Source organism: Plecotus auritus (genome assembly GCF_963455305.1).
Source record: "Plecotus auritus genome assembly, chromosome: 7".
NCBI lineage: Eukaryota > Metazoa > Chordata > Mammalia > Chiroptera > Vespertilionidae > Plecotus > Plecotus auritus.
In genome coordinates this window covers 26054729-26082392 of record NC_137774.1, presented here as the reverse complement: position 1 = coordinate 26082392, position 27664 = coordinate 26054729, and the positions used below count along the sequence as shown (strand labels likewise).

General features: G+C 44.8%; 1 protein-coding gene across 1 annotated transcript; it reads left to right on the top strand.

The window, feature by feature from the left end:
• The first annotated feature begins 260 nt into the window (after positions 1 to 260).
• On the top strand, positions 261 to 7291 carry DYNLL2 (dynein light chain LC8-type 2). The gene is made up of 3 exons (XM_080677981.1): positions 261 to 542; positions 3280 to 3418; positions 5295 to 7291. The coding sequence occupies exons 2-3, from the start codon at positions 3287 to 3289 to the stop codon at positions 5430 to 5432; spliced, it is 270 nt and encodes an 89-aa protein (XP_080534107.1). The 5' UTR covers positions 261 to 542; positions 3280 to 3286; the 3' UTR covers positions 5433 to 7291.
• Positions 7292 to 27664: the final 20373 nt, after the last annotated feature.

The window sequence follows — 27664 nt, the reverse complement described above, 5'->3', positions numbered from 1 at the left end:
ATTCCTTTTTAGGCCTGGCCTCTCCAGTCCCGGGTGAAGGGGTCTGCATTATTCTTTTTCTTCTAAGGCCACAACGCCCTCCCCCACTCTCTCCAGCTCCCCCTCCGCCCCTCCTCCCTCCGCCCCGAGGCATTGTGGGAGGAAACAAGATGTGGGGCGAGAGCGGCGCGGGGAGAAGCCCGCAGTGCGGGGCCGGCCGGGCGCAGCCAATGGGGAGCGCGGACGGCGGCGCGCGCAGCGGGGGGGCGGGGCGGGGCGCTATTTCAGTGGGGGCCGCGCACCGGTCGCTCTCAGCGGCAGAGCGGAGCGGAGCTGCGAGGCGCCAGTGCGAAGCAGGTGGCCGGCGGGCGCGAGGAGTGAGGGCGGCCGGGGAGGCTCGAAGGGCGGACGGCAGCGGCCAGCTCTCGGCCCGGGGCTGCGGGAGCCGGAGACGGCGGCGGCGGCTGCTGCCGTAGGAGCCGAGGGGACACCGCCCCTGCCCGCGCCCTGCCTCAGGCCATCGCTGCTCCCCCGGGGCCTCGCGCGAAGTCGCCTGCGTGAAGGTGAGCGGTGGTTGGGGGCGTCCCCCGGGCGTTGGCCTACACGCCTTGCCCCTTTGGCCTCCTCTCCCTACGAGGGGCCCGGAGCAGGCTGGCTTCGGCGTGACGCCCCCGGCGCCCCTCCTTTCCCGAGCTGCGCCACCCTCTGCCTTCGCGACCCTCGGGGCGCGGCTGGAGGCCCTGGGCTGCGGAGTGGCGGCTCTCGTCCCCCGGGAGTTTCCCCGTGCTGCATGGAGGCCTCTTGTGTTTGGGGCCGAGGGGGTGGGGTGGAGAGGACTCGGGCGTGACGCGGCTCCTCCTGCCGTCGTCGCCGCCGCTGCCACCACCGAAACCGCCACCGCCACCGCCACTCTCTGGGGCGTCCTTCCTGCGGCGTCTTCGCCCAGTCACCCCCACACTGCTCCAGGCCGGCGGGGGAGGGCGGCCGACCCGCCGGGGCGGAGGTGGGGCGGAGGAAGCTTTCTCATTCACCTGGTGCTGGCCTTCTGGGGGTGGGATGGTGGAGGGATAGGGCCTCTTCGGAGATCTGAAGGAAGGAAATACTAGAGTCTGTGTGTTGGGGAGCTCGGTTCCGGTCTTTCCGAGGCTTAGCCTTTTTTGTCGCAAAACCGAGGATAGAGGATGGGAGCTGTTCTGGAGTGCCCTCTTCGCTTTCAAAGGAGCTCCTGGCTCGTGACTGAGGCAGCTGGCCTGGGGCCCTCTGGTTATCCTTCTGTCTGGAGGCCCAGGTCCTTGCTTTTTCCCCCAGGAGGAGGGGCTAGGCTGGCATCTCCGTAGCCTTTTCTCACTGGCACCTTGGACAGGGGAGATTGGGGATAGGCCTCACCTCTCAGCCGCCTGGGGGGCCTGGGGTGAAGAATCGTGGCATTGTAGTCACAAGACCAACGTTATGTAACTGCAGGCTCCCTCCTGGAGAGTAAGGTGGCTTTAATTACTGTGATAAAGTTGTTCCTTTGCACTTTGGGGATGAGGCAGTGGAGCAAGGTGAGCTTGCTGGGAAAGGGTGCTAATTTGGTACTTGAGCTTGGCCGTTTGTAATCTGGCCCCACCCCCACCCTGAGTTTATAAGCAGTGCCCGCTTCTGAGTGGTGAGCTGGAATAGGATACTAGGTGACACTAGTTTTCTTGACAATACAAAGAGACATAATATCAGCAGGTTCTCCCAGTGCTGCTCTAGTACCTTTGCTCAAACTCACGAAGTTGCCTCATTTATCTTATTTAAAAATCACTGGTTTTTTAAAAAGAATATGTTGAATTGCCCAAGGTCATACAGGTAGTGCTCACAGACTCCTCTTGAGGCTTTGACTTTTCCTCCCGGGATGTGGGGACAGAGGGTGCTCATCCACTAATCCTTAGCTCTGCCAGGCTCTGCTGAAGTAGAACCAGCCCTGCTTAGATTGATAGTGCCAGACAAAGGTGCTTTGGATTCAGTTAAGGGTTGCCTGGCTAGCAGCTGCCTTGCATGTATTTTTTGCATCTGATACAGGCTAATGTTGTAGTTGTGAATTCTGTTTCCCTTTCAGCCTACCCAGTCCACAGGCTAGTGCGGATTCAGAGATCAGGGTAGCTTGGAACGATACCAGGGATCTCTTTCAGCATGCAGTATTCTGTGTAGCCTTGTATCAGGGCTGGAATGACAGCATTTTTTGTCCACTACTCTGGACCCACAGAGTGGTATTTTGGGGAGTGGGACATGGGGGGAGGGTTGGTTTTTACTGCTCTGTGTGACAGAACTGTGGTCAAGGACAGAGGATAGGATTTTGCAGCTCATCTCCTTTATTCTTGCAAAGCACCCTCACATGCTACAGACTTGCTAGGCAGGTTCTAGCCAGCCCTCCTGGGATTCCTGTCATCCTAGGAAGGGACCATGCAAAGCCTACTCCAGAACTCTTTAGGTTGCTATAGGGTGAATACCTGGTTTAGATAGCAGAGCTATGAAAAGGTGGTGTTAAAATAATTCTTCACCTTTTGTTATGTCACCACTGGGCATTGGTAGCCTTGGTGTTAGGCAGCATTTTCTGTGAAGGGCCAGATAGTAAACATTGTAGGCTTTATAGGCCATACAGTCTCTTGCAACTACTCAACTCTGCCATTGTAGTGTGTTCCTCTAAAACGATTTACAAAAACAGGTGACTGGCTGAATCTAGCCAATGGGATAGACCCCTATGTAGACTGTTTTTGTTAGCAGATGTTCTCATATAATTTTAATTAAGCCTTATAACAACCCCCTGATACTTAGCTGTTGCTACCCTCATGGCTAAAATTCTTAGTCTTCTTTCTACTGTGATACCAATGATGTAATAATGGTCATTAAATCAAGGGCTTATTGTCTTCAGGTGTTATGCCACCTGGTGTACCCTCAGGATAACCCCGCAGTAATGGCATGAAAATACGAAAGTTAAGTAAGGACACAGATAGCAGATGATATATTATAGTGTCTTGGCTATTGGTGCTATTCAAAATATCAGAAATAGATAAATTTAGAGTTGGAAAATCCTCACTTTATAAAAACTTGATGGCTTATTATATCTTTGTTACTATTTATCTTGTATTTCCCAGGCTTGGAGGCCATATCTCAGTTAAAAGCTTAGGTGCTTCTTCTATTGCCTCTTGTCTTGTGCTTTCTGTTGTTCTTACCCTCTGTGTTCCCCTCTCCCACTGAGGCCCCACACCCAGTTGCTAATACTTACTGTCCAGAGTCATGGGGTTGGTTAGTCTGACATCTTTGCTTCTTCTGCAGTGTCACGATGTCTGACCGGAAGGCCGTGATCAAGAATGCAGACATGTCTGAGGACATGCAACAGGATGCCGTTGACTGCGCCACTCAGGCTATGGAGAAGTACAACATAGAGAAGGACATTGCTGCCTATATCAAGAAGGTGCATTGGGAGAGCTGTGGCTGGTGGCCAGGGTTGGGGACTAGCAACTGAGCTGTACCCCATGGAGGGCTGGAGCTGGGCACATAGGAAAGCAGCTATACTCCATGCAAACAAAACCCTAGGAACTTGCAGAGCAGACAAATTAGGGAGTGCTTATTAATTGCCAAATAATTTATCTTAGGCATTTTTAATAGGAACTCTGCTGGGGTGTGGGTGTGTGTATTTACATATAATTATGTCACTGCAAGGGATCGGGGAGAGAAGCTTCAGGATTAAATAAATATAACTAGCCCAATTCAGAACTATTCATAATGAACATTAAGAATATATGAATGGATAATATAAGATTGTATACATACAAGTTTTCAGGGAACTTCCTCATTTAAAATGGTATATCCCTATAATAATCCTCATCATGTAGGAAGCTTCCTTTTCTTTCTCTTAAAAAGGACTTGAAGGAAACACACACACAAACACTAAAAAGGATTGCTCTTCTTGCCTAACTTATTAAGAAAAGGGTGGGCTTAATATATAATTTTTTTTTAGTGGATGAGCAATATTGGGACAATGGGTTTAGTCCCTGAAAAATTCCTGAGTGAATGGGTGAATATATGAGCTAGAAGTGATACACAGGCCCCTGATTCCTAGTCAGGATCCATGTCCATTGGTGGCATAGTCCTAGTCTTTGGTATTCGGAGCTCTGGTATCCTAAGAGGATGCCTAAAAGTAGTGGCATTCTGGTCTATAGAGGTAGTAGGGTGTCCTGGAGTTTTACAGAACTCTTTTTTACCCAGATGGGGTGGGATGAGAAGAGGAAACTGCAAGGTTTTCTATATGTAGAACCAGCAAGGCTCTTGGGCATGCCAGCTCCTTGCTGAGTGACGGCCTTGTCCTGTCTAGGGAGAGAGTCCAGAATCATAGACTCTCAGGGCCAGAAGAATCCTTAGATATATCTGGTCCAGCTTTCTTGTTTTGCTGATGGGAAAAATGAGACCTAGGAAAGTAACTATGGCTCTGTTATATTACAGTCTTGAGTCAGGATTAAAGCTAAGTTTGGTGATGCATACCCTTTCCACTGTTCCTTAATATCTTTGGAGTCATGTGGTGTGGGAGTTGTGGATGTTGAGTCCCAGGGTTGGCAGCATTGCTGGGCCAATGGTGGAGGGCTATTGCCTTTTCATAGCTATGGAAGGATGCATTTAGAACTGAGCCATCGGTTTCCTACTGTATCCATAGGGTGGCAGGGAGCTGTCTATGATTAGGTCACAAGGATTTCCTAAGTGGCTTTGATGCTGAACTTGTGCCCCTGAAAGAAATGAGGGAATTGCCTTGATCTCATGGCTGAGGTCCTGGTTCTGTACTTATAGCATACACATTGCCTGGTATACAGGGAATTCTTTTAATGTTGACTTACTCAGAACTGCTTCCTGGTACTCCTAATGTTTGGTCCCCATTTTGTTCTATTGTCTTGGTTTTTGGCATTTGGGAACACTGGTTTAGTAATGAGGGTGGTGACTCGGCAAGGCTTGCCCCTCTGTTTTATTCATGCTGTGTGACACTGGAGTGGTCCTTTGTGCCACTGGCTTCTCTGATTGCCTTGCTGAAGAGTCACAGGGTGGGCTACTGAATCGGGTAGCTAGGGGGAGGAGAGATGATCAGGGTGTAAAGTGCTAGCGAGAAATAGTGGAGCCTTTGTGGTGTTACACTATTAATGAGGAAAGGAGTGTCCTAGCCAGTTTCAGAACCTGAGCTCCTGAGGTTCCGGGAGCTGGGGCAGTGGGTGGGGGTTGATAACTAAACTGACCAGACTCCCATTCTGATCTCATCCTCCAGCTGTCTAATCACCTTTCTTCTCTACCTTTTATTTTTCTTTTAGGAATTTGACAAGAAATACAACCCTACCTGGCATTGTATTGTGGGCCGAAATTTTGGCAGCTACGTTACACACGAGACAAAGCACTTCATCTATTTTTACTTGGGTCAAGTTGCAATCCTCCTCTTCAAGTCAGGCTAGGCGGCTGCAGAGAAGGTGTCAGTGGCGGCGGCGATGGCAAGCAGACGGCGTTGCTGGGACTATTTTGCACTGGGGCCAGCATCAGGATGTCCTCTCCAATGGCTGTGCTACTGCATGGACTGTATACTCGATTTCATGTGTATGTCGCAGTAAACAAAACCAAACTTCTTTCTGTTTAGTTGCCTGGGGAAGAAGGCTGCTTTACATTTATTTTCAAAACTTAAAAATTTTTTGTTGTTGTTGTATTGCACTAGGAAATCTCTCCCACCCTTTCCTTTTCTCTTTCTCTCTCTTTATAAACTAAGCCCTCAGTTAAGCCTGTAAAACTCAGAGGGCTGGGGAAAAGAAGTCAGTTTCTGGAGGTGGAACTAAAACTGCATCTGCCTCTTCCTGGTGGTGGTTGCTGCTTTGGAAGGGCCAGGGAGGCTGCAGGGGGACAGTGTTAGAATCAGCGAGGAGAGAGGAATAGGAAGGAGGGTAGGGGGATTGATCTAGTACCAGGGAGACTATTCCACTGAACTGTGATTCCATGGCTTGGGGCAGAGTGTGGGGTTAGGGAGGTGGGTTCTTTAAGGGGCCCTGAGACGTGTTTGTCTGTGATGTGTGGGAGTGGGGAGCAAATTTGTCTTGCTGTCTTTGTCAGAAAAGTTTCTAAGTAAGGGCTGTGTCTCTGTGGATTACCTTTCTTCCTGTCAGAGCCCATGCTAGAAGAATGTTGGAGGTAGGATTAGCTTGATTTTTTTTCTTTTTATTCTTCTCTACTTCTTTCTGCTCCCTGCTTAGCCCTCAGTTTTCTCATTCCTCTAGAGTTCTCTTAGAGCAGCCCCTGTTAGTTGGCTGGCAAGGGAATTTCTGGTGACTGTAGTTCCTTAGTTAGGTCTTAGCAGTCAAACCAAATCAATGTCTCCTCTGTGTATATGTGTGTGTTTGTCAGTGTGTATGTGTGTGTGTGTGTGTGTCTTGGTTTGGGGTAGAGGGGAGGGAAGGGCAGGATGGTATGGAATCTCTAGGGTATATGGGTAGTTAGGGTACACAGTTAGTTCTAAGTGAGCCTTTATGTTAAAAATTTTTGGGAGGTGAAGACAGATGTAACAGCCCCCCCCCCCCCACCCCCCCCAGCCACCTTGCCCAGATACTGCGCTATGGCTGTGTGCTCCCAGGAAGGTTTTAGGAGGATAGCCCACAATGAGTTGACCACACTGCCATCTGTCCTGAAGGTGGCTCTCAGTGGAGAGGGAAAGTGACTTTGTGGGTGGTTGCCACCTCTTGTGAGCGGTAGGGATGGAGGTGATAAGGGCTGTTAGGGGCTTGGGAGGAAGTTTGCCGTGATGAAGCCCGGTATCAGGAGATGGAGCAGGGCTGCTAGTGGGAGGAGATTCCAAGGAGAGTGCTGGGAAACCTTGTCTGTTGATCAAATAGAGGTGCGGTGGGATATGGGTCGGGGGAGACATTGCTGACAGCTGCTGATTCTTGTAAATTGCATTTAAAACTCTTCTTGTGTAAGGTTGACACTGGTGGGGTTTGGGTCTAGCTCACTTTTTTTTTTTCCAACTCCATCCTTGGGCTGGTGGGAAGGCAGGAGAATATCCCCTCTCCAAGAATTTAGTGTTTGCTGAGCTTTCTTTCTGATGCTGACAGGGGAGGGTGGGAATTGGGATGATGAGTGAGTTCCCTGTACCAAACCCTTTTATGAATGTTCAAATCTGTGTTTTCCCCTGTCCTCCCAGACTTGTGTGGCCAGTTGGAAATGTCCAATTTGTGTTCATCTCCCTCATTTCTGGAGTTGGGGCTGAGACCCTGCCACATCTCCTATGCTCTGCATCCATGCCTCTTTTGGACATTAAAGGTTGATTGATGCACTTCTGAGCTGTTTGGATTTCTTTGGGCTTAAAGGGGTTGGTCAGATGGCAGTGGTGCCATACATGGGTGGGGTGGAGGGTGTTTAGGGTGGAGTAGGATGGGGGCTGGAGAAGACCAGGCAGAGAGGTACTGATTGGCCTGAATCTAGTTTTAGTTGTAGGGCCTAGTGTTGGCCCCTTAAGTGGCAGAAAACTAACCAGCAGCACTCACCCACAAGGTTTCTTGGGTCCCTTGGTAGAGATGGCCAGGTGAGCTGCATTTTGGATCTTCAGTATAATACATGTTGCCTTCCCCATTTCCAGCTCCAGCTTCAGTTTCCAGGTCCAGGATGGCAGTTTGTAGCTGCTGTGCTGGACCTAGATAGAGCTTGGCTTAGAACCTTTGGCCAGCCCTAACCGGTTTGGCTCAGTGGCTAGAGCGTCAGCCTGCGGACTGAAGGGTCCCAGGTTTGATTCCGGTCAAGGGCATGTACCTTGGTTGCGGGCACATCCCCAGTGGGGAGTGTGCAGGAGGCAGCTGATTGATGTTTCTCTCTCATCGATGTTTCTAACTCTCTATCTCTTTCCCTTCCTCTCTGTAAAAAATCAATAAAATATATTAAAAAAAAAAAAAAAAAAAAGAACTTTTGGCCAAAGCTTATAGCTGTCATATGCCTCATTCTTGGCTTCCCTGAGACCAAGATTGTCTACTAGCTAAGTCCTGCTCTAGCCACTCGGAAATGGAAAAGCTGGGAGTCTTCAGAAAGATGGAAACGCTTTTGATGGAACCTGAGAGGATCTTGACTTGGGTTAACCTGGTTGTCCCACTTGGGGTGCTCCTGCCCCAGTATACCCGGACAAGTCAGTAGTACTGAGACACTTCTAAGAGGTTCTGCCCATCCCTGACCCTAAACTGTTGGGGAGTCTGGGCTTATGGCTACATCTTTGCGGAGGTGTTAGAGAGCAGAGGTGCTTTGTACTCATTTCTGTTGTTAATCAAAAACATTTTACTGAGTTTTGTGTACTTGGGCCTAGGATGCTATTCACACAGGAGAACACGATAGGCAAATTCTGTGCTTCCATGGCATGCATGTTCTAATGCAGTGGTTCTCAACCTTTCTAATTCCACGACCCTTTAATACAGTTCCTCATGTTGTGGTGACCCCCAACCATAAAATTATTTTCGTTGCTACTTCATAACTGTAATTTTGCTACTGTTAATGAATCGTAAATATATGTGTTCTCTTATGGTCTTAGGCTCTACAGCAGCGGTTTTCAACCTGTGGTTTGTGACCCACAGGTTGAGAACCGCTAGCAGGGTCGCCTAAGACCATCGGAAAACACAGATATTTACATTACGATTCATAACAGTAGCAAAATTACAGTTATGAAGTAGCAACGAAAATAATTTTATGGTTGGGGGTCACCACAACATGAGGAACTGTATTAAAGGGTTGCGGCATTAGAAAGGTTGAAAACCACTGTTCTAATGGGTTAGAGCAGACATATACATTATTTTTAAAAAGTATTTTTGTCCTTACCCTAGGATATTTTTCCCATTTATTTTTAGAGAGAGTAGGAGGGAGGAGGGGAGAGAAGCATCAATGTGAGAGAGAGACAAGACTGGTTGCCTCCCACATGCACCCCAACTGGATCGAACATGCAACCAAATTATGTGCACTTGAACCGGAATCGAACCAGCAACCCTTTGGTCCATGGGCCAACACTAACCAGTAAGCAACTGGTCAGGGCTCTTAAAAAAGTGGTGAGCTGCTGGAATTGCTGTCTTGGTCTTTCTAGAGAGGCCAATCACGCAAAAACAGTGGTAGTGTGTGTGAACACAAGATCTAGAATCCAAAGTCCTGGGGTTGAGTCTCAGCTCCAACACTTACTGTATGAATTTAGACAAGTCATTTGACCTCTCAGGCTCATTTGTAAAATGGGGATAATACTGATCTACCTTAAAGAGTAGTTATTAGGATCAAATGACATCATGTAAATGAAAGTGCTTTGAAATTGGAAAACAATGATGAAAACACTGCAAGAATAAAGAATTCTGGGTGTCAGGCTTCTTAAATTACCCCATTTTATGTAGAAAGAAATTAAGGACCAGACAGGGAAAGAAACATACTTAATGTCCCATGGATGTTTGGGACAATTGGAATGTAGAACTTGGTCTCCAGACTCTCAGGCCAGGTCTGATCCTGGTTTGAGGTGGTGGAGAGGACTAATTTATGACGAGGTACTGAGCCCCTACTGAACTGTGGAATGCCCTATACTTGGTAGTGGTATATAGTTCAGTGGTTTTTAGTATATTCAAAGAGTTATGCAGCCATCACCACTAATTCCAGAACATTTCACTCCCAAAAGAAACCTTGTTCTTATTTGCAGCCAGTCTCCATTACTCCTTCCCCCTAGTCCCTAGAAATCACTAATCTACTCTCTGTCTCTATGAATTTGCCTATTCTGGGCAATCTATATATATAAAAGCCTAAGCAGCCAGCTGACTGGTAGCTATGATGTGCACTGACCATCAGGGGGCAGACACTCTGCAGCAGAAACCACAGGCATGGCAACATGGAACAGACTGATAAATCTCAGAGGGAAGGGCTCTCCAACATCCTCCAAGGGGTCCCAGATTGCGAGAGGGCACAGGCCGGGCTGAGGGACCCCCCGAGTGCACGAATTTTGTGCATCAGGCCTCTAGTAGTTTAACAAACATGAAAGGACTAACACAGTGGTCAGCAAACTGCGGCTTGCAAACCACATGCGGCTCGCGAGCCGTGGTTTGCCGCTCTGTTGACTAATGAGTTTGCCGACCACTGGACTAACATATCTGTAGGCATGCCCTGAAAGAACACTATTCTAGGAGTGTTGCCCTGACTTACCCAACTGACTCCTCTGTTAGAATAATCTTTTGAACTCATGGGACATTCCCAGGAATTTTGGGGACTATGTCTGATGAATATGTTCATTGATCACTTTTGGATCAAAAACAAGCTCTTGAGTCTCAAGGACTGCAAAATTTTCTCAGGTGGTTTTTGTACTATCAGAATTCCAGGGAAACAACCAACCAGTAGGATATTTTTCTTTATCTATCTATCTATCTATCTATCTATCTATCTATCTATCTATCTATCTATCATCTATCTATCATCGTCTACCTATCTATCCATTCATCTACCAAGATTTATGGTGAGAAATTGGCTTATGTGATTGGGGGTGGGGTGGGGGAGGAGGCAAGTCTGGGATCCGTATTGCAGGCTGGAGACTTAGGCGGGAGCCAACACTGCAGTCCACATGTGGACTTTCTTCCTCAGGGAAGCCTCCAGCCTTTCAGCTGGTTGGATCAGGTCCACCCACGTTATCCAGGAAAATCTCCTTTACATAAAGTTAACTGATTGTAGATGTTAATCATATCTACAAAATAGCTTTGCAGCAACATCTACATTAGTGTTTGATTGAATATGTAGATATTCAAGACTAGTCAAATTAACACCAAACTGACCACAGCTCACATTTAGTCAACCTGGCACCCACATGCATCTTCTTAAACATACTTAGTCTCCAAATAAAACCAATAAGTCATACTTCCACTTAACACGATACAATAATCCTGCGTTACAACTGAAAATGTGCTTACCCTTTCCCCAGAAGAGGATGTGAAGTCTGGGTGATGGTCACTCTTCTCCCGACAGTCCTGTAACTTCAATAATGTGAAGTTAGCTATTATTAATATTTTATATTAGATGACAAGGAGATAAGAGGGGAGAAAAATATACACACAAATAAACATTAATATTTATTCTTCATTTAAAAAATGAATAAATACTCATAATAATTACAGTCCTAATCTCTGCAATTAGGTGGGATGACCACTATGCATTCCATTATTTCCTTTGCCTTAGGAAGCACCTTGGCACTGGTTGTGGTTCTTTTCCTGATGGATGCTCCCAAACCTTCATTCTCGAAGGGTCTGTGCCATTAGAAGTTTTGCTGAATTGTGCTAGAGTTTTCCATTGGCTTGAATCACAGGGCCCTAAGGAATCGTCTATATTTCAGGCATACTTTTTTTTTTTACCTCCATCGTAGCATCCCAATCTCCCCTTTGTAGTCAGAATCAATCACCCCAGCCAGAACAACTCCCTTCTTTGTCTATTGATTCAGAGGTGTGAGGAGCCCAAAATGACCAGGTGGCAGTCTTAACTTCCCAGTTGAGGAACTGTAATTATTATCTTTGGTTGCTTGTGACTCAACTGTGAGGTCCTGCAAAGGAAGGGCCATACTGTATTTCCTTTTGAATTCATTCTGTACGTACGATTTGTGCACAGAATAAATGTAGTTGCACGCACACGGGGAAGCAGCACCACCTTCTGGCCAAAGTGGGTAATGCTGCATTGGAGCGGGAGAGAGATCTCTTCAGTGCAAGAAACCTGTGGCCAGAGCTCAACAAGAGGCTCAACAAGAGGCTCAGAGATCTGAGAGAGAGAGACAGAGAGACAGAGTGTGTGCAAACTGTGGTAGATACCACTTTGCTTTTCCAACTTTGCCATCCTCCACCCTCAGAATTTTAGCCTGCAGATGGTAGAGGCATTCTGGCCTCTGGAATGAGAGGGTTGCTTTGAGGAAATCTGATAGGAATCACCCCTTTGCCCCCCACAGCGCTGAGGGATAAACCAGGCTCAGAGAGGTGAAGACTCGCTCAAGGTCACCCTACAAGGTAGTGGCAGTGCCAGGACTGGAATTAGCACGCCTGACTCCTCATTCAGGACTCTCCCCAAGATCCCAGCCAGAGAACACTTTCCTTCTGAAGGCTGATGTTTGTGCCTTTTGAAAGCTGTCATCTCTTTGAAATGGATGAGCAATTTGGGAAAAGTCATTTGGTTGTTGATGGTTACACGCAGGGAGCTAGGGTGGGGAGTTAAGGGAAATACCATTTATTGAACCAGTTATGTGCTGGGCACTTGATATGTATTATCTTAGACTTTATCATCTGTACAATGAAGATAATAACTGCAGCTATTTCAAATGATTATCTCTCTATATAAAAGGCTAAGTGTCTGTCTGTCCCACAGGTAGCTATGACACGCACTGACCACCAGAGGGCAGATGCTCAACCCAGGAGCTGCCATGATGCGCACTGGCCATTTAAAAATAAACAGCACTATGAACCCGGCACAGACAAACCAACACTCAGCTTCCCCCAAGTGAGACACAGGCCTCACCACCACCTGGAGCGACACCCCACCAAATCGCAGCCAACGCTGCCAAGACCCCATGGCTCAAAATGCGGCCCACAGCCCAGCCCAGCCCTGAAATGGTCGCTGTGGGTGCCGCGTAATGACATCACGTAGCAACGCCCAGCTTCCTCTCCCTAGCGACTAGCCTCCTTGAAGTTTCTTCAGCCCAGGAACCTGACTTGCTTTATAGCCAGGTGCAAACATTTCACACTTTAACCAAATGTTTGTGAAGCATTTTCTCGTGCCTCATCTCATTTGATGCTCACAGAAGTCCTGGAGTAGGTAAATAGGAGACTCAGTAGAATCCTATTTTCTTTTCATTAGCTGGAAAACAGAAATTTAGAAAGTTTAGAAACTTGACCGGACTGAAAAGAAGTAAGAAATAGTGGGACTTGAAAATGACTTCAGGTTTTCTCACTGCACAGAATATAGTCAGACACTGCTACAGTTAAATATTTTACCCTTTGTTCTCCCTGCATGATCTACAATAATAATCTGCTTTGTGTTGATATTTACTGCTGTGTTGCTGACAATTACCTGAAAGAGAAGTTGGCGTTATTCACTGGGCTGGGAAAAGTTTAGCTAAATCAGAAAGCAGGTCTAATTAAGCAAGTTTATTCTATATACATAAAAGGCTAAGTTGACTCACACATGTGTGATACATATAAAGCTCTTGCTGGTGCCAATCGCACGCGTGTGTTTCTATCTGTCATTGTCGATTGTGAATTCGGTTGACACTCCTATTACAGAGAAAGGGCCAATAGTGATATTAAAATATTTCTTCTAATTAATTTCCTTCAAATGTGCACAAATCTGTGCACCGGGACAGTAGTTATAAAGTAATGTAATTGTGGTCATATGTGTAAATGCTGACATATATGTAAAGTTGCTGGGATATAGTTAGTAAGCACTCCATGAGTTTTAGGTTTTGTGTCAGATTTTCTGGGATGCAGTGAGTTACTTAGCTTGCTTTTAATAGGCAGGTCTGGAGGTGTGTTTTGTCTAGGACTAAGTATTCCCTACTACTGAGACCTGACCTTCCTGAGTATGTTACTCAATGCCCGGGAGTCACACATTTTCACAGTCTGGCTGGTGGCAGCAGACACCATTTCTGGCTCTGTTCTCTCATCTGTTCAGATGGGTCTTTCCTGGCCTCAGAGTTTCCTCACACATGTTCCCTGATCAGTACTTTGCTGAATACTCGAGGGGGACCCTCTGCACTTCTCTGGGGTTCTCTCTCTCCTCTCCAGCACTCTGTCCTGAGAAGTCTCCCCACCTCGGTTTCCCCAGACTCAGTTATGTCTCCTCAACTCAGGAGTTGCCTGGGATCCACCTGGGACGCCCCATGTGCACTGCAGCCTGGAAACTTTTTCTTGGCAGTAAGTGGGGTGACCTCAGGGCTCTCATCATTTCTTTTCCTGTTTCTTGGGGATCATTGTCCTTCATTACCCACCCAGTGTCCAGAGTTTTGCTTGGTTATTTTGGTTGTTTCAGGCAGGAAAATAAATCTGATCCCTGTTACTTTATCTTTGGCAGGAGCACATGTCTATCAATTAGATTTTGCTGCATAACAAAGCTGCACCCCAAATGCAGTGGCTTAACCACTTTTTTGTTCACGATTGGGCAGTTGGCACTTGGGGCCAGGTAGTTCTGCTGATCTTGGCAGGGCTAATTGCTGGGTCTGCAGTCAGTGATGAGCCGGCAGGTGACTCTGCTTCCTAGGCATTTGCTGGCTGTTGACTGGAGTGAGGGGGCAGCTGGGCCATGTGTCTCTCCTCATCCAGCAGGCTAGCCTGGCCTTGTGCACGCGGTGGCTGGGTTCTAAGAACACAAGAGAACAGGCCCCACGTTGAACAATATTCAAGTCTACTCTAGCATCACTTTTGCTGTTGTCCCTTTGGCCAAAGAGAGTCATGAACTCAGATTCACGGGGTTTATGAGAGGAAGCACAAGGTCACACTGAATGTACAGGGGGTGGGGGTGGCAAGAATTATAGTCATTTTTAAGGACCAGTCTATTGTAGCTATTATTTCACTTCAATGCCCACAACAAACCGGGTGGTGTATCTTACCATCAACCTTTTCCAGATGAAAAAAAACTGAGGCTCAGAGAGGTTGAGAGGGTTACATAAGATCTCACAGCTAGAAAAAGGCAGAGCCAGGACTTGACACAGGGTCTGCCTGACTCTAGCTCTTGCTGTAGTCACTGCATTGTGTGCTTGGCCTGGTGTGTGCACTCATGTTTGTGTGATTCTGATCAGGTACATCTGTATTCAACACCATCAACTGTTCATCCCCCACCCTGTCCCCTTCTGCACGCCCCCTGCCTTGAACTGTCCATTCTCTGGGTCCTTTCTGACACTCTGCCACCATCCCTCCCCCAAACAGAGGCCCTGGCCTGAGGCCCCTCTCTCAGGCCCTGTGGGGCTGATGCATGCTTAGCTGGAGACCTGTGTATGTCAGGGTCTGTGTGCAGAGGAGTTCACAGGTGCTGACGACCTCTGTCTGCTTATTTCTCATTTGGTCCATCAGCCCCTTCCTCCCTGTGCTGCTCTGAAAGCCTCCCTGCCTCCAGTCTTTCTTGTCCCCATTTCTCCCTCGAGGTCAAAGACAGACGGGCCCTTGATTGGCCCAAGTTGGATCGCAGCACTCTACTGCCTCAGTCCTTCAGGGGCTTCTGATTTTTTTTTTTTTTTTTTTTTGCTAGATGCAAGCTAAATTTATTTTCCTGGCACCCAAGCCCTCCATGATATCATCCTAACCTACTTTCCCATTCTATTTCTCACTGCCCATGCTCACTGTCTCCATAATTTAGCCAAGGACACTGTGGCTTTGCCCCCTCTGGGCTCCGGCCCCAGATTACCCTTTTTTTTAAATCTCCTTCTCCCTCATAGCTCCTCCCACCTCTGCTCCAGTTTGTGGGTTATGTGTAATCATTCCATTCAGGCTGTAACTTCTTGAGGAAGCAAACCTTATCTCATTTGTGTTTGACCAATCACAGAGCCTGGTACCCAACTGGCATTCAGTGAGGTGCCCTGGAGGACAGGCTGAGGGGCACCTTACTCTCCTCTTCAGGAGGTCCTGCTGTCGAGTTCTGCGAGATGCACCTGTGTCCTCACAGTCACTTTCCCTCTTCTGCCCAAGGTCGCTTGGATGAGTTCCTGTTAATGGAAATCAAGAGAATCTTGGTTAGGATAGGAAGAAGGTGTGGTGTCTTAGCCTTCCCAGATAATAGTATTTACCGGTATTGGACTCTTGGAAGCCTGAAGCATAAGAATGATCTATAATGGTGGAAACCTCAGGGAGTAGAGACAGCCAAGGGGACAAGATACTATTTGGGGACTAGAAGGGTGTGCTTCCTGGCTCAGATCCTGGAGGAATTTGCAAGGTGAGGAGGGCTGGGAGCTTGTTCAGCTTTCAGAGTTACTGTCCTTGGTCCTGAACGGTCTTGTTGCTCATTAAAATAGGATTGTTTCTTCTAACCAAGGGACATTAATGACTCCTGTGGAATGCCATTCAGAGATCCTGAAAGAGGTAAGGAATGAAGAGGTAAAGGAAAATAGAAGGAGATGAGTGAGGAGAAAATATAGGGGGTTGGGGAGAGAGAGAGAGAGAGAGAGAGAGAGAGAGAGAGAGAGAGAGAGAAGAGATGCTGTTAGAAAGGTCAAAGAGCCCTTTGGTTTTAAAATATTTGTTTTTAACATGAAAGAAACTACCCTAGACCTAGACTATGGCCCAAATACTAAAAAGCTGAAGGATATGTAGAAATCTGAACTCTAATCTAAGCAAATGTGGGGGTTATAGATAAGATTGGGAAAGCAATATCAGGATGGTTCAAGTGAAATGTCAGTCATACTAAAGAGCCCATAATATTTATTTCTTATTACATATTTTTAATAAAATTACAGCATATGAAAATTTTACATATTAGTTACATAATATGTATATTTATAATACAACACATGATATACAAATTTTATGTATAATATATCTGTATAACATCTGCATAATATATTATGCTGTAAAATATGTTCTACATTATATCTAATTATAAAATACTAGAGGCCTGGTGCACAAAATTCATGCACAGGTAGGGTCCCTAGGCCTAGTGGGCGATCAAGGCCAATAGGGGCCTTCCTTCATTCCTCACTGCCCCCTGGTGGTCAGCACACATCATAGCAAGCAGTCAAACTCCTGGTTGGTTGAACTCCTGAGGGGATAATTTGCATATTAGCCTTTTATTATATAGGATAATAATATCTTATGCATAATATCTACTTATAATATGTAATGTTACATGTAATGTCTATAATACTTATTACTACATATTCACTGTACTAGTAAAATTAAGCCATGTGGAAAACTTTAAAGAAGAAAGCAACGAACCATCCTGTTTTGTCACTTAGAAATGGCATATTTCACAAAATCTAGGTTTTGACTCTAAGACAAATCATTTCTTGTATCACTAAAACATGCTGCCATTGAAACTATGACATAGTGCTTTTTATCACTAGTAAAATTCTTATTGAAAGGACTCTTAGACTTACTTAAATATATGTTTTATAATATATTATTGTCCTATATAATAAAAGGCTAATATACAAATCGTCCGAGCGGCAGAACGACCAGTCACTGTGACGTGTGCTGACCACCAGGGGATGCCGCAGAACAAAGGAAGGCCCCTGCTAGCAGCCAGGGAAGGAAGGCTCTAAACCAGCAGTTGGACATCCCCCGAGGGGTCCTGGATTGCAAGAGGGCACAGGCGGGCTGAGGGATACCGCCCCCCCCCCCACACCCGTGCTTGAATTTCATGCACTGGACCGCTAGTGTAAATATAAAAAGGAAAATACAGATGAAATAAATTGGACATTGTATTCCTAAACCCTCTTTACATTTATAGTTCAACTCTTCTTAATCACTTTTTGACACCAAGTCATGTGTTGTGTGTGTGTATATAACATAATCTTTTGTGCTTCAAGAATATGGGGAATGCAGCGTGAGAGTGCTCTGTTCTGAGAACAGCACCCTTAAGAGATTAGTCACAGTAGTGCCCTCTTGTGGACATTCTGAGAACACCCTAACAATAGTGCCCCAATAGTGCTCTGGACTTTTCTTCCAAAGTACTGATACCTAGATGTAAATTTGATGCTGGCACTTTGTCTTACCAGCAGGGACAACTACTTCACTCCTGGCATCTCACCCACAGCCGTTATATGAGCTCACTAGATTTCAAAATGAATCTGCACTTTAGAATGGATGAAAACAGAAACTCTGCTAAACATTATTTCCATTATCTCTCTGTGCTTACAAACAAAAGAATAATGAATGGATAAGTGAGAGAAAGTTTTAGATAAGGTTAGACAGAAATAATTTGGTAAAAGTTGATCCTTATTCTACACTTTATCAACATGCAAGATTATCATCAAAATTCAACAGCAGAAAAAGATCTGAAGAAAATGTACTTTAAATATTTTTCCCATCATATGATATATTGATTACTAAAAGATCCTGCCCCCCCAGGGTTAAGGAAAAATGATTATGAAAAACCATAAAACCATAAAGAGGTGAGAGTCATTGATTTCTCAAACCTCATGGTTCAATTTAGACAGTATTGATTGATTCCCTGCTACAAAAGGTGAGGTGGTTAGCACAGTTACACTTCCTCCTCCCATTATCAATTGCCCAATTTGTTACTTTTTTTGATTTTCCTTTCATAGGGATATATATATATTTTTTTCTGTCCTATATAATAATTTCCAGATTACATAGTTAAATGTGTCTGAAGCTGACTGTGTCTTTTTATACTGGCATTTCCATTCTTAAGTTCTTTTGCTTTTGTAATTATTTCCTTTTAAAGCAATATATGAACATTGATTTAAAAGTCAAGTTTTACCACTTGGCTCTCAATGGGAGATAGCATTTCTTTGCTCCATGTCCTTACCCATCCAGACCTCACTACTTTGGAGGTGCAGTCCCCATCTACAGCAATCTCCTTTGCTATCACATCCACACCCCAAAGCATTGGCTTCCCCGCTGTGGCAGTTGAGGCTCTAGATCATTTACTGGGCCCTCTCCCTAATGCACACGCACACACTCAACCTCCTCTCATCCTCCAAAAATAATGATCACCACTTTCCAGTGACTCAATATCCAGTACAGGGAATGCCAGCATGTGACCATTATTTTGACATCAGTAATAATCATGAAATAAAATAATTAATAACAACAGCCAGAAAAGAAATACAGAGTAAAAATGTTATTTTATTGAACTTCATATAGATAATGCCAGTCAAAAATAATTCAAATTACAGTTCAAAAAAGGAAAAAGTAATCACCCAATTTTATTGTCTCAAGCATAGTGCTTTGGGTGTCTCAACTTGAATTTCTTAAGATTTTTCATTACCTTTATGTAATGTTGAAGGTATTATATGTTTTAAAATAGATCCATATATTGCTTTTGTACATTTTCCTTACTGAACTCTACTGGGTTAATATTGCTTCATGTTAATATGGGTATTGCACTTCAAGTTTCTTTATGAAATTCAAAATAATTATGGGTTGAATCAGTGGCTGGTTTCACAACCATATCATAAATGTCGATAAGCTCTTCCCAGTTCACACAGGACAAAAAAGCACAACAATTTATCTAACAAGTTTTATAGGTACTTAATAAATTTTTATCCTTTGGTTAAACTCTGATAAAATTTTTAGGTAAGTAATTCTACAATAAGCTATCAAGTGTTTTTCTTTTGTTTCAGTGTGAAGTTTTTTGTAAAACTGAAAGGTAAATCAGGAAATTACTACTAACACCCCTAATGCCACATTTGATTTTCTGGATTCATTCTTTGGTTTAAAAACATAATGATTAGAAAGGAAGAATACGTTTCAAATTATTCAAATTAAGTCAAACATGGTGTATAAACTAAAATTTGAATTTACCAACCAAATACTTACACCTTGCCGTTTGCACGATGTTTCACTGTTTTATATTTTAAGCACAAACAAAAACTCCAAGTGGTCACATGGAATGGCAGGATTAAAGTAACTCGAGAACAAACAAAAAACAGGATAACTTCAACAACAAAATTTTGTCTTGACAAAAATGCGAAGACAATTCAAAGGGGAAAAAGAATATTCGTTTCAACAAATGCTGTTGTAACAATTGGACATCCAGATACAGAAAAATTAACTTTGCCTTACATTTTACACCTTATACAAAATTTTCAATTCTGGTGGATATTTTCAGAATGAATTCATATACAGAAACCTAAGTAAACAAAAAAGAGGCAATTATGAACTCCAGAAAATACAAAAGTTGAAATGTAATTATAGTACAATATATGGCTCACCCATCAATATTAATTGTGTTATCCTATCTAATAAAAGAGTAATATGCAAATTGACCATACATCGGCTACACCAACAAGCCACGCCCACCAGCCAATCAGGAGCGAGTATGCAAATTAACCTAACCAAGATGGCTGCAGCCACGGAGCAAGCAGGAGGCTTGGGTTTCCCCGGCAATGGAGGAAGCCAAGCTTCCTGCACACCATGGCTGGCCCAGGCCTCTGTTCAAGGCTACAAAGTTTCAATTATAGAAGATAAATAAATCCCAACAAAAATGGCTGTGGCCACGGAGTGAGCAGGAGGATTGGGTTTCCCCCATGATGGAGGAAGCCAAACTTCCTGGCCAGCTCTGGTCTCCACTCAAGGCTACAAAGTTTCAATTATAGAAGATAAATAAATCCCAGATCCCAGGGCCTCTGCTTGGGTTGCCAGGGGGCGTGGCTGGCCTGCAAACCACCACAGGCCCCTCGCCCAGGCCACCCCACACCCCAAGGGAACCCCCACCCTGATCCAGGACACCCTTCAGGGCAAACCAGCCGGCCTCCACCTGTGCACCAGGTCTCTATCCTATCTAATAAAAGAGTAATATGCAAATTGACCGTCACTCCAACACACAAGATGGCTGCCCCCATGTGGTCAAAGATGGCTGCCACAAGATGGCCAGCAGGGGAGGGCAGTTGTGGGCAACCAGGCCAGCAGGGAAGGGCAGTTGGGAGGGACCAGGCCTGCAAAGGAAGGCAGTTGGGGGCAATCAAGCCTGCAGAGGAGGGCAGTTAGGGATGACCAGGCTGGCAGAGGAGGGAAGTTGGGGGCGACCAGGCCTGCAGGGAAGGGCAGTTAGGGGAGACCCAGGCCTGCAGGGGAGAGCAGTTGGGGGTGACCAGGCCTGCAGGGGAGGGCAGTTAGGGGCAATCAGGCTGGCAGGGGAGCAGTTAGGCATCAATCAGGCTGGCAGGGGAGTGGTTAGGGGGTGATCAGGCTGGCAGGCAGAAGCAGTTAGAGGCAATCAGGAAGGCAGGCAGGCGAGCAGTTGGGAGCCAGCAGTCCTGGATTGTGAGAGGGATGTCTGGCTGCCTGGTAGGATCGGACCTAAATGGGCAGCCGGACATCCCTCAAGGGGTCCCAGATTGGAGAGGGTGCAGGCTGGGCTGAGGGACACACCCCTCGTGCATGAATTTCGTGCACCAGGCCTCTAGTCTTAATAATATAAACACCCAGGGGCAGGATGGTAGAGCAATCTGCTCCAAGTGCAAGCAGTAAGCATGCATTCTCTCAGACAAATTAAAAGCAATAATAAAATTTGGATGTCCTATTTTTTGGTTGTTCTTTTTTCTTTTTTTTTTTTTAATATATTTTATTGATATTTTACAGAGAGGAAGGGAGAGGGATAGAGAGCTAGAAACATCGATGAGAGAGAAACATCGATCAGCTGCCTCCTGCACACCCCCTACTGGGGATGTGCCCGCAACCAAGGTACATGCCCTTGACCGGAATCGAACCTGGGACCCTTCAGTCCGCAGGCTGACGCTCTATCCACTGAGCCAAACCGGTTTCGGCTGTTCTTTTTTCTTTTAATGTTGAATAATTTTGGATTGTATCCTGGAAATATCAGATTGTGACAAAAATGTGAGTGCATTTCTAGACTCTCTATTCTATTTCGTTGGTCTGTGTGTTTATTCCTTTACCAATACCACACTGTATTTATTTATTTATTTATTTATTTATTTATTTATTTATTTATTTATTTTAAATATTTTATTGATTTTTTACAGAGAGGAAGGGAGAGGGAGAGAGAGTTAGAAACATCAATGAGAGAGAAACATCAATCAGCTGCCTCCTGCACATCCCCCACTGGGGATGTGCCCACAACCAAGGTACATGCCCTTGACTGGAATCGAACCTGGGACCCTTGAGTTCCCAGGCCTACACTCTATCCACTGAGCCAAACTGGTTAGGGCCCACACTGTATTTATTACTGTGGCTTTATAGTAACTCTTAAAATCAAGGAGTGTGATTCCTCCAACCTTATCCTTTTCAACATTGTTTTGGCTATTCTAGTTCTTTTGCCTTTCCACAAGCATCTTGGAATCATCTTGTCAGTATCTACCAAAAAACCTGCCGGGATTTTTATTGTGTTTGCATTGAATCTATACATCAATTGGGGGAGAATTGACATCTTAACAATATTTTGTCTTCCAGATCATGAACATGGTATATCTCTCCATCTATTTAGATCTTTTTTTTTCTTTGATCATCATTTTGTAGTTTGCAGCATACAAATCCTATACACATTTTGTTAAATTTATACTTAAGCTCTTCATTTTTAGAGCTATTTTAAATGTTTTTCTTTACATTTTGATTTTCATTGCTAGTATACTGCCATCTTGCTTTCTGAGAGTATGGATATCAGTATACTTTTTAAAATGTATTTTTATTGCTTTAATGCTGGGACTTCAGTATGATGTTAAATAGGACTGGTGAGAGTGGGCATCCTTGCTTTTTTCAATTCTTACAGCTTCTTACACACGAATGCTTACGCATGCCTCTTGCAGGTCTTTAAGTCTTCAAGAAATTTCATTTCAAATTATTAATTTCATATTTAACAAAAGTTTGCTGAAAGCCTATAATAAATCAAGTATGTTATGCCAAAACAACAAGTCACATTGTAATCCATTTGTAAAATAAAGAAAGAGAGAGAATAAACCATTCATAACCCCATGTCCCTTGGGGTTGAGATCTGGGTTGTTGAGATCTGGGTATTGACTGCAGGTATTTTTGAACAACACAACTTTTAAAGTGGTTCCAGCGAGCCTTATTAGCTGCAGTGGCCATGGCTCTCTGCCCAGTGTTTCCTTTAGAAGTTTACCGGCCTCAGGAGAGGTGGATGAGCCAGCTTAGACTTCCCTTGGGTTCTGACCTTATACTGGGGCACAGCAGAGAATCAGTTTCCAGTGGGGGTTATCAATAAAGTTAATAACCTCTCATTTGAATATGATTTTCTATTTCCCATGTTCCTATAGCAGTTTTAGGTCATTTGTTCTCATCTATAATCCTCACTGTGCCCATTGTACAGATGAGGAAATGGAGGCAATCAGCAAGGGGTGATGGAAAGAGCATTGATATTATAGTCCTGTGTGTACCCAGATATGCCATTAACCAACCACATGACTGGAAGCAGGTTCTATCAAGTCTCCAAGCCTCAGTTTCTGCATATGTGAATGTAGAAAGCTGGAGTAGATGACCTCTTAAGGCTTCAGAGAGCTTCAAAATTCTATGACTTTAGGTCCCGGTCAAGGTTACATGGCTTGTTTGACTTGGTCAATGCTTATCTAATCACACCACAAATAACCTGAGTTCCTCCATGAGAATTTCCTCCAGAATGAGTGGATGCTGTGGCTTTTACCTCCTTCTCCTCTGTCCTGTGTTGAGCTAGAAAGACTTGACTGGAGGGAAGGAAAGGGGAGAGGGCTGGGTGGATGAAACAAACAAACAGACAAACAAACAGAGGTGTGTAACAATTTGCACTTAAATCTGGGCTATAAAGAAGAATGATCCAGGGTAGAAGTGGTGAAAATCTTGGAGGAAAGTAGCCAAGTCACTTTTTAGAGCATTTTTTTGGGGGGAAAGGAATGCAACTCCATCACATATCCTCAACCTTGAGCAAAGCAGCTTTTAAAAGCGTGAGGTGAATGAAAATAAGTCTGATTCCATAAGCAGAGACGTTTCTGAAAGATAGTGTATCATAAGGAGACAGGAGAGGCACCTAACCAATGGCAGATATGAACATTTTGTGAATCTGTAAAATAGCCTCAAGGTTAAAGCAGGAATGAGCTGAGTCTTTGGAGAAGGAAAACGAATCCAGGGTAATTACCCAGGGAAGCCGAGAGACCACAGAGTTACTCCAGCAAGGGCGACATTGAAAGCAGAAAAGGGAAGGGAACACACACAGGGAATGAAACCCTGGAAAGGTGGAAGATGTGGCGTTGGGATCATCGACCCAGACACATAGTCTCCGGGGCAAACTCTGACCATGTGTGAACTCAACCATGACTGTGATCTCTCTGTTTTCAGATGGGATATTATCTATTGCTCTATCTTCAAGTTCACAGGCTCTTTCCTCTGTCATCTTCATTGAGTTCCTTCAGTGAATTTTGTATTTCTCTTACTGTATTTTCTTTTCAGTTCTAAACTTTCCATTTGGTTCTTTTTTTAGAGTTTTTACCTTGCTGAGAACTGCTATCTTTCCATAGGTTTCAAGGGTGTTCACTTTTACCTCTTTGGACATTTCAACATTAACATCATGTGAGAGTTGATATTTGTTAATTGTTTTCCTTGCAAGTTGTTGAAGTTATCCTATATTTTGGTTGTTGTTTTTTCTTTTAATGTTGAATAATTTTGGATTGTATCCTGGAAATATCAGATTGTGGAATATCAGTCCTGTCAGTATCCTCTGAAAAATGTTGATTTTGTTTGTTTGTTTGTTTGATCGTTTTAGCTGTCAGTTAACCCTGACGTGTCTTGTGTGAGGTGTGGTACCAATATCAGCAAACTTTTCAAAGCCTTTGTGGGCTATTTGGGTGTGCTCCATATGTGACACCTGGGCTGTGGTCCACACTATCCCTCAAATTTAAGGGTCCTTTTTTCTTGGTGATTTGTGCCATCTTGCTCCTAGAGTCCCCTTTTCTCTGGCTGCAAAGACAGGGGTTTAGCCGTCCTGTGCTGTCACGAACTTCCCATGACTGGGCTGTCTCTGTTCCAAGTGGTGAAAGTAAAGAGAGAAAAAAATCATGGGGAATCTCCCCATGATTTGGACTCTGTGAACCTGTTTATCCAAGTCTTCTAGCACGAGAGGGTTTTTGTGTAGAATCTGAAGTGCTTGTGCAGCCGCTGCAGGATTGTAGCTCCATGACTGGAGGTTAGGAGCAGGAGGAGAAAAAGAGGATCTCCCTACACATTCTCAGTTCTGCAGGGGCTCCTTTTCCCAATCCTCGGGCCATAAAGAGAGAGGGCTTTTCTTGGAGTTTTATTTTGTCTGTACATTTCTAGGCCTCTACAGTTTAAATCAGTAGCCAGGGAACGAAAAAAGATCAGGGAACCAATCACTGTATTGGTTGTTGAGTCAAGTTTTGACTTCCCTCCCCAAACTGCCAGCTGTTGTTCTCTTTTCAGTGTCCTCAGATTTCATTTGTAGTAAGTGGGAAGAGTGGGAGGGAGTCTTAGAATCTCTAAGTCGTAGGTTTGTTTTTTTGTTTTGTTTTTATTTTTTTAGTGAGAGAAGAAGGCGGGCGGGGTGGGGGGAGAGAGAGAACTATTTTTTTTGACATTTTTATTTTAATTTTTTTAAATTTAATAAATCTTTATTGTTCAGATTATTACAATTGTTTCTCCTTTTTCCCCCCATAGCTCCCCTCCACCCGGTTCCCACCCCACCCTTTGCCCTTACCTCCCCCTACACTGTCCTCATCCATAGGTGTACGATTTTTGTCCAGTCTCTTTCTGCACGCCCCCATACCCCTTTCCCCCTGAGAATTATCAGTCCACTCCCTTTCTATGCCCCTGATTCTATTATATTCACCAGTTTATTCTGTTCCTCAGATTTTTAATTCACTTGATTTTTAGGTTCACTTGTTGATAGATATGTATTTGTTTTTTGTTTTTTTTAAAATATATTTTATTGATTTTTTACAGAGAGGAAGGAAGAGGGATAGAGAGTTAGAAACATCGATGAGAGAGAAACATCGATCAGCTGCCTCTTGCACACCTCCCACTGGGGATGTGCCCGCAACCAAGTTACGTGCCCTTGACCGGAACTGAACCTGGGACCTTTCAGTCCACAGGCTGATGCTCTATCCACTGAGCCAAACCGGTTTTGGCGATAGATATGTATTTGTTGTTCATAATTTTTCTCTTTACTTTTTTCTTCTTCCTCTTCTTTAAGAATACCTTTCAGCATTTCATATAATACTGTTTTGGTGGTGATGAACTCCTTTAGCTTTTTCTTATCTGTGAAGCTCTTTATCTGACCTTCCACTCGAAATAATAGCTTTTCTGGGTAGAGTAGTCTTGGTTGTAGGTTCTTGCTATTCATCACTTTGAATATTTCTTGCCACTCTGGTCTGGCCTGCATAGTTTCTGTTGAGAAATCAGCTGACAATCGTATGGGTGCTCCCTTGTAGGTAATTAACTGTTTTTTTTTCTTGCTACTTTTAATATTCTCTCTTTGTCTTTTGGTCTTGGCATTTTAATTATGATGTGTCTTGGTGTGGTCCTCTTTGGATTCCTTTTGTTTGGGGTTCTGTGCGCTTCCTGGACTTGTAAGTCTATTACTTTCACCAGGTGGGGGAAGTTTTCTGTCATTATTTCTTCAAATAGGTTTTTAATATCTTGCTCTCTCTCTTCTTCTGGCACCCCCATAATTCTGATGTTGATACGCTTTAAGTTGTCCCAGAGGCTTCTTACTCTATCTTCAACTTTTTGGATTCTTTTTTCTTTTTTTTGCTTTTCCGGTTGAGTGTTTTTTGCTTCTTCATATTTCATATCTTTGACTTGATTCTTGCGTTCCTCTAGTCTGCTGTTGGGTCTCTGTATAATATTTTTTATTTCAGTCAGTGTATGTTTAATTTCTAGTTGGTCCTTTTTCATATCTTCGAGGGTCTCATTATATTTATCGGCCTTTTCTAGGATATTCTTGAAAAGCCTTATAACCGTGGTTTTGAATTCTATATCCAGTCATTTGTTTTCCTCCATTTCTTTCATTTGTGATCTGTTTCTTCGTCTCCCCATTTTTCACTGCTTCCCTAGTTGGTAGGATAGCTTTGTGTGCTAGGTTTCCTATATGGCCCAGTGGGTTGGCCTCCCCAGTTAACCTGAGGTGGACACTCTTGGTGCACCCCTTTGTGGACTGTGTGTACAGCCTTGTTGTAGTTAAGTCTTGATTGTTGTTTGTATCACTGGGAGGAATTGACCTGCAGGCCAGTTGACTGTGAGGATCAGCTGTGTCTACACTGGGAGATTTTCGGTGCTGGAGACAGCCTTATAGGATTAGCCTTGCCAGAATGCAAAAGCCTCTGTGCTCAGCTTGGAAGGGGTGGAGTCTCAGGGCAGAGCAGACAGTCTTGGCTTCCCATCAGCCCTGCCCTTGCACGTGAGTCTCCAGACCTCTGCCTTCCGCGGTTCCCGAGTTTCCGCCTTACAGTCCAGATTTTCCCCGTAAGAGCGTGGGTCCCCAGGGGCTCGCCTGGAACTGCGGTTTAGTGCAGTCGGAACTGGGGTTCAGTGCAGTCAGGAGCTTCCGACTCCCTTCTGCTAGGGATAGCCTGTGGTAACCTCCGCAGTCATTCTTTGTGCGCACTCGTGCTTCCAGACCCCTGCCGCCGCGGCTCCCCTGAGTCTCCGAGTCTCTGATTCTCCGTGTGCCTTTTTCTCTACCTGACAGTCCAAACTCCCCCTGTATGGGCCTGGGTCCACAGGGTTTCGCCCAGAACTGAGGTTCAGTGCAGTTGGAACTGGGGTTCAGTGTAGTCGGGGGCTTCCTTCCCCCTCCTGCCAGAGAAAGCCAGCCAGGCACTCCACCGCCCTTCCTCTCTGCGTGCGCGTGTCTCCGTACCTCAGCTCTTTGCCACTCCTTCTCCGTGAGCTTTCCTCTTTCCTTCTAGTTGTAGAATTTCCACTCAGCCAGCTTTCCTGTGGTTCTGATGGTGTCGGTTCTGTCTTTTAGTTGTAGTTTTGAAATTGTTGTGCAGGGCAGCAATTTGGGTGCTTACCTATGCCACCATCTTGGTTTCTCCTGAGAGAGAACTATTGATGTG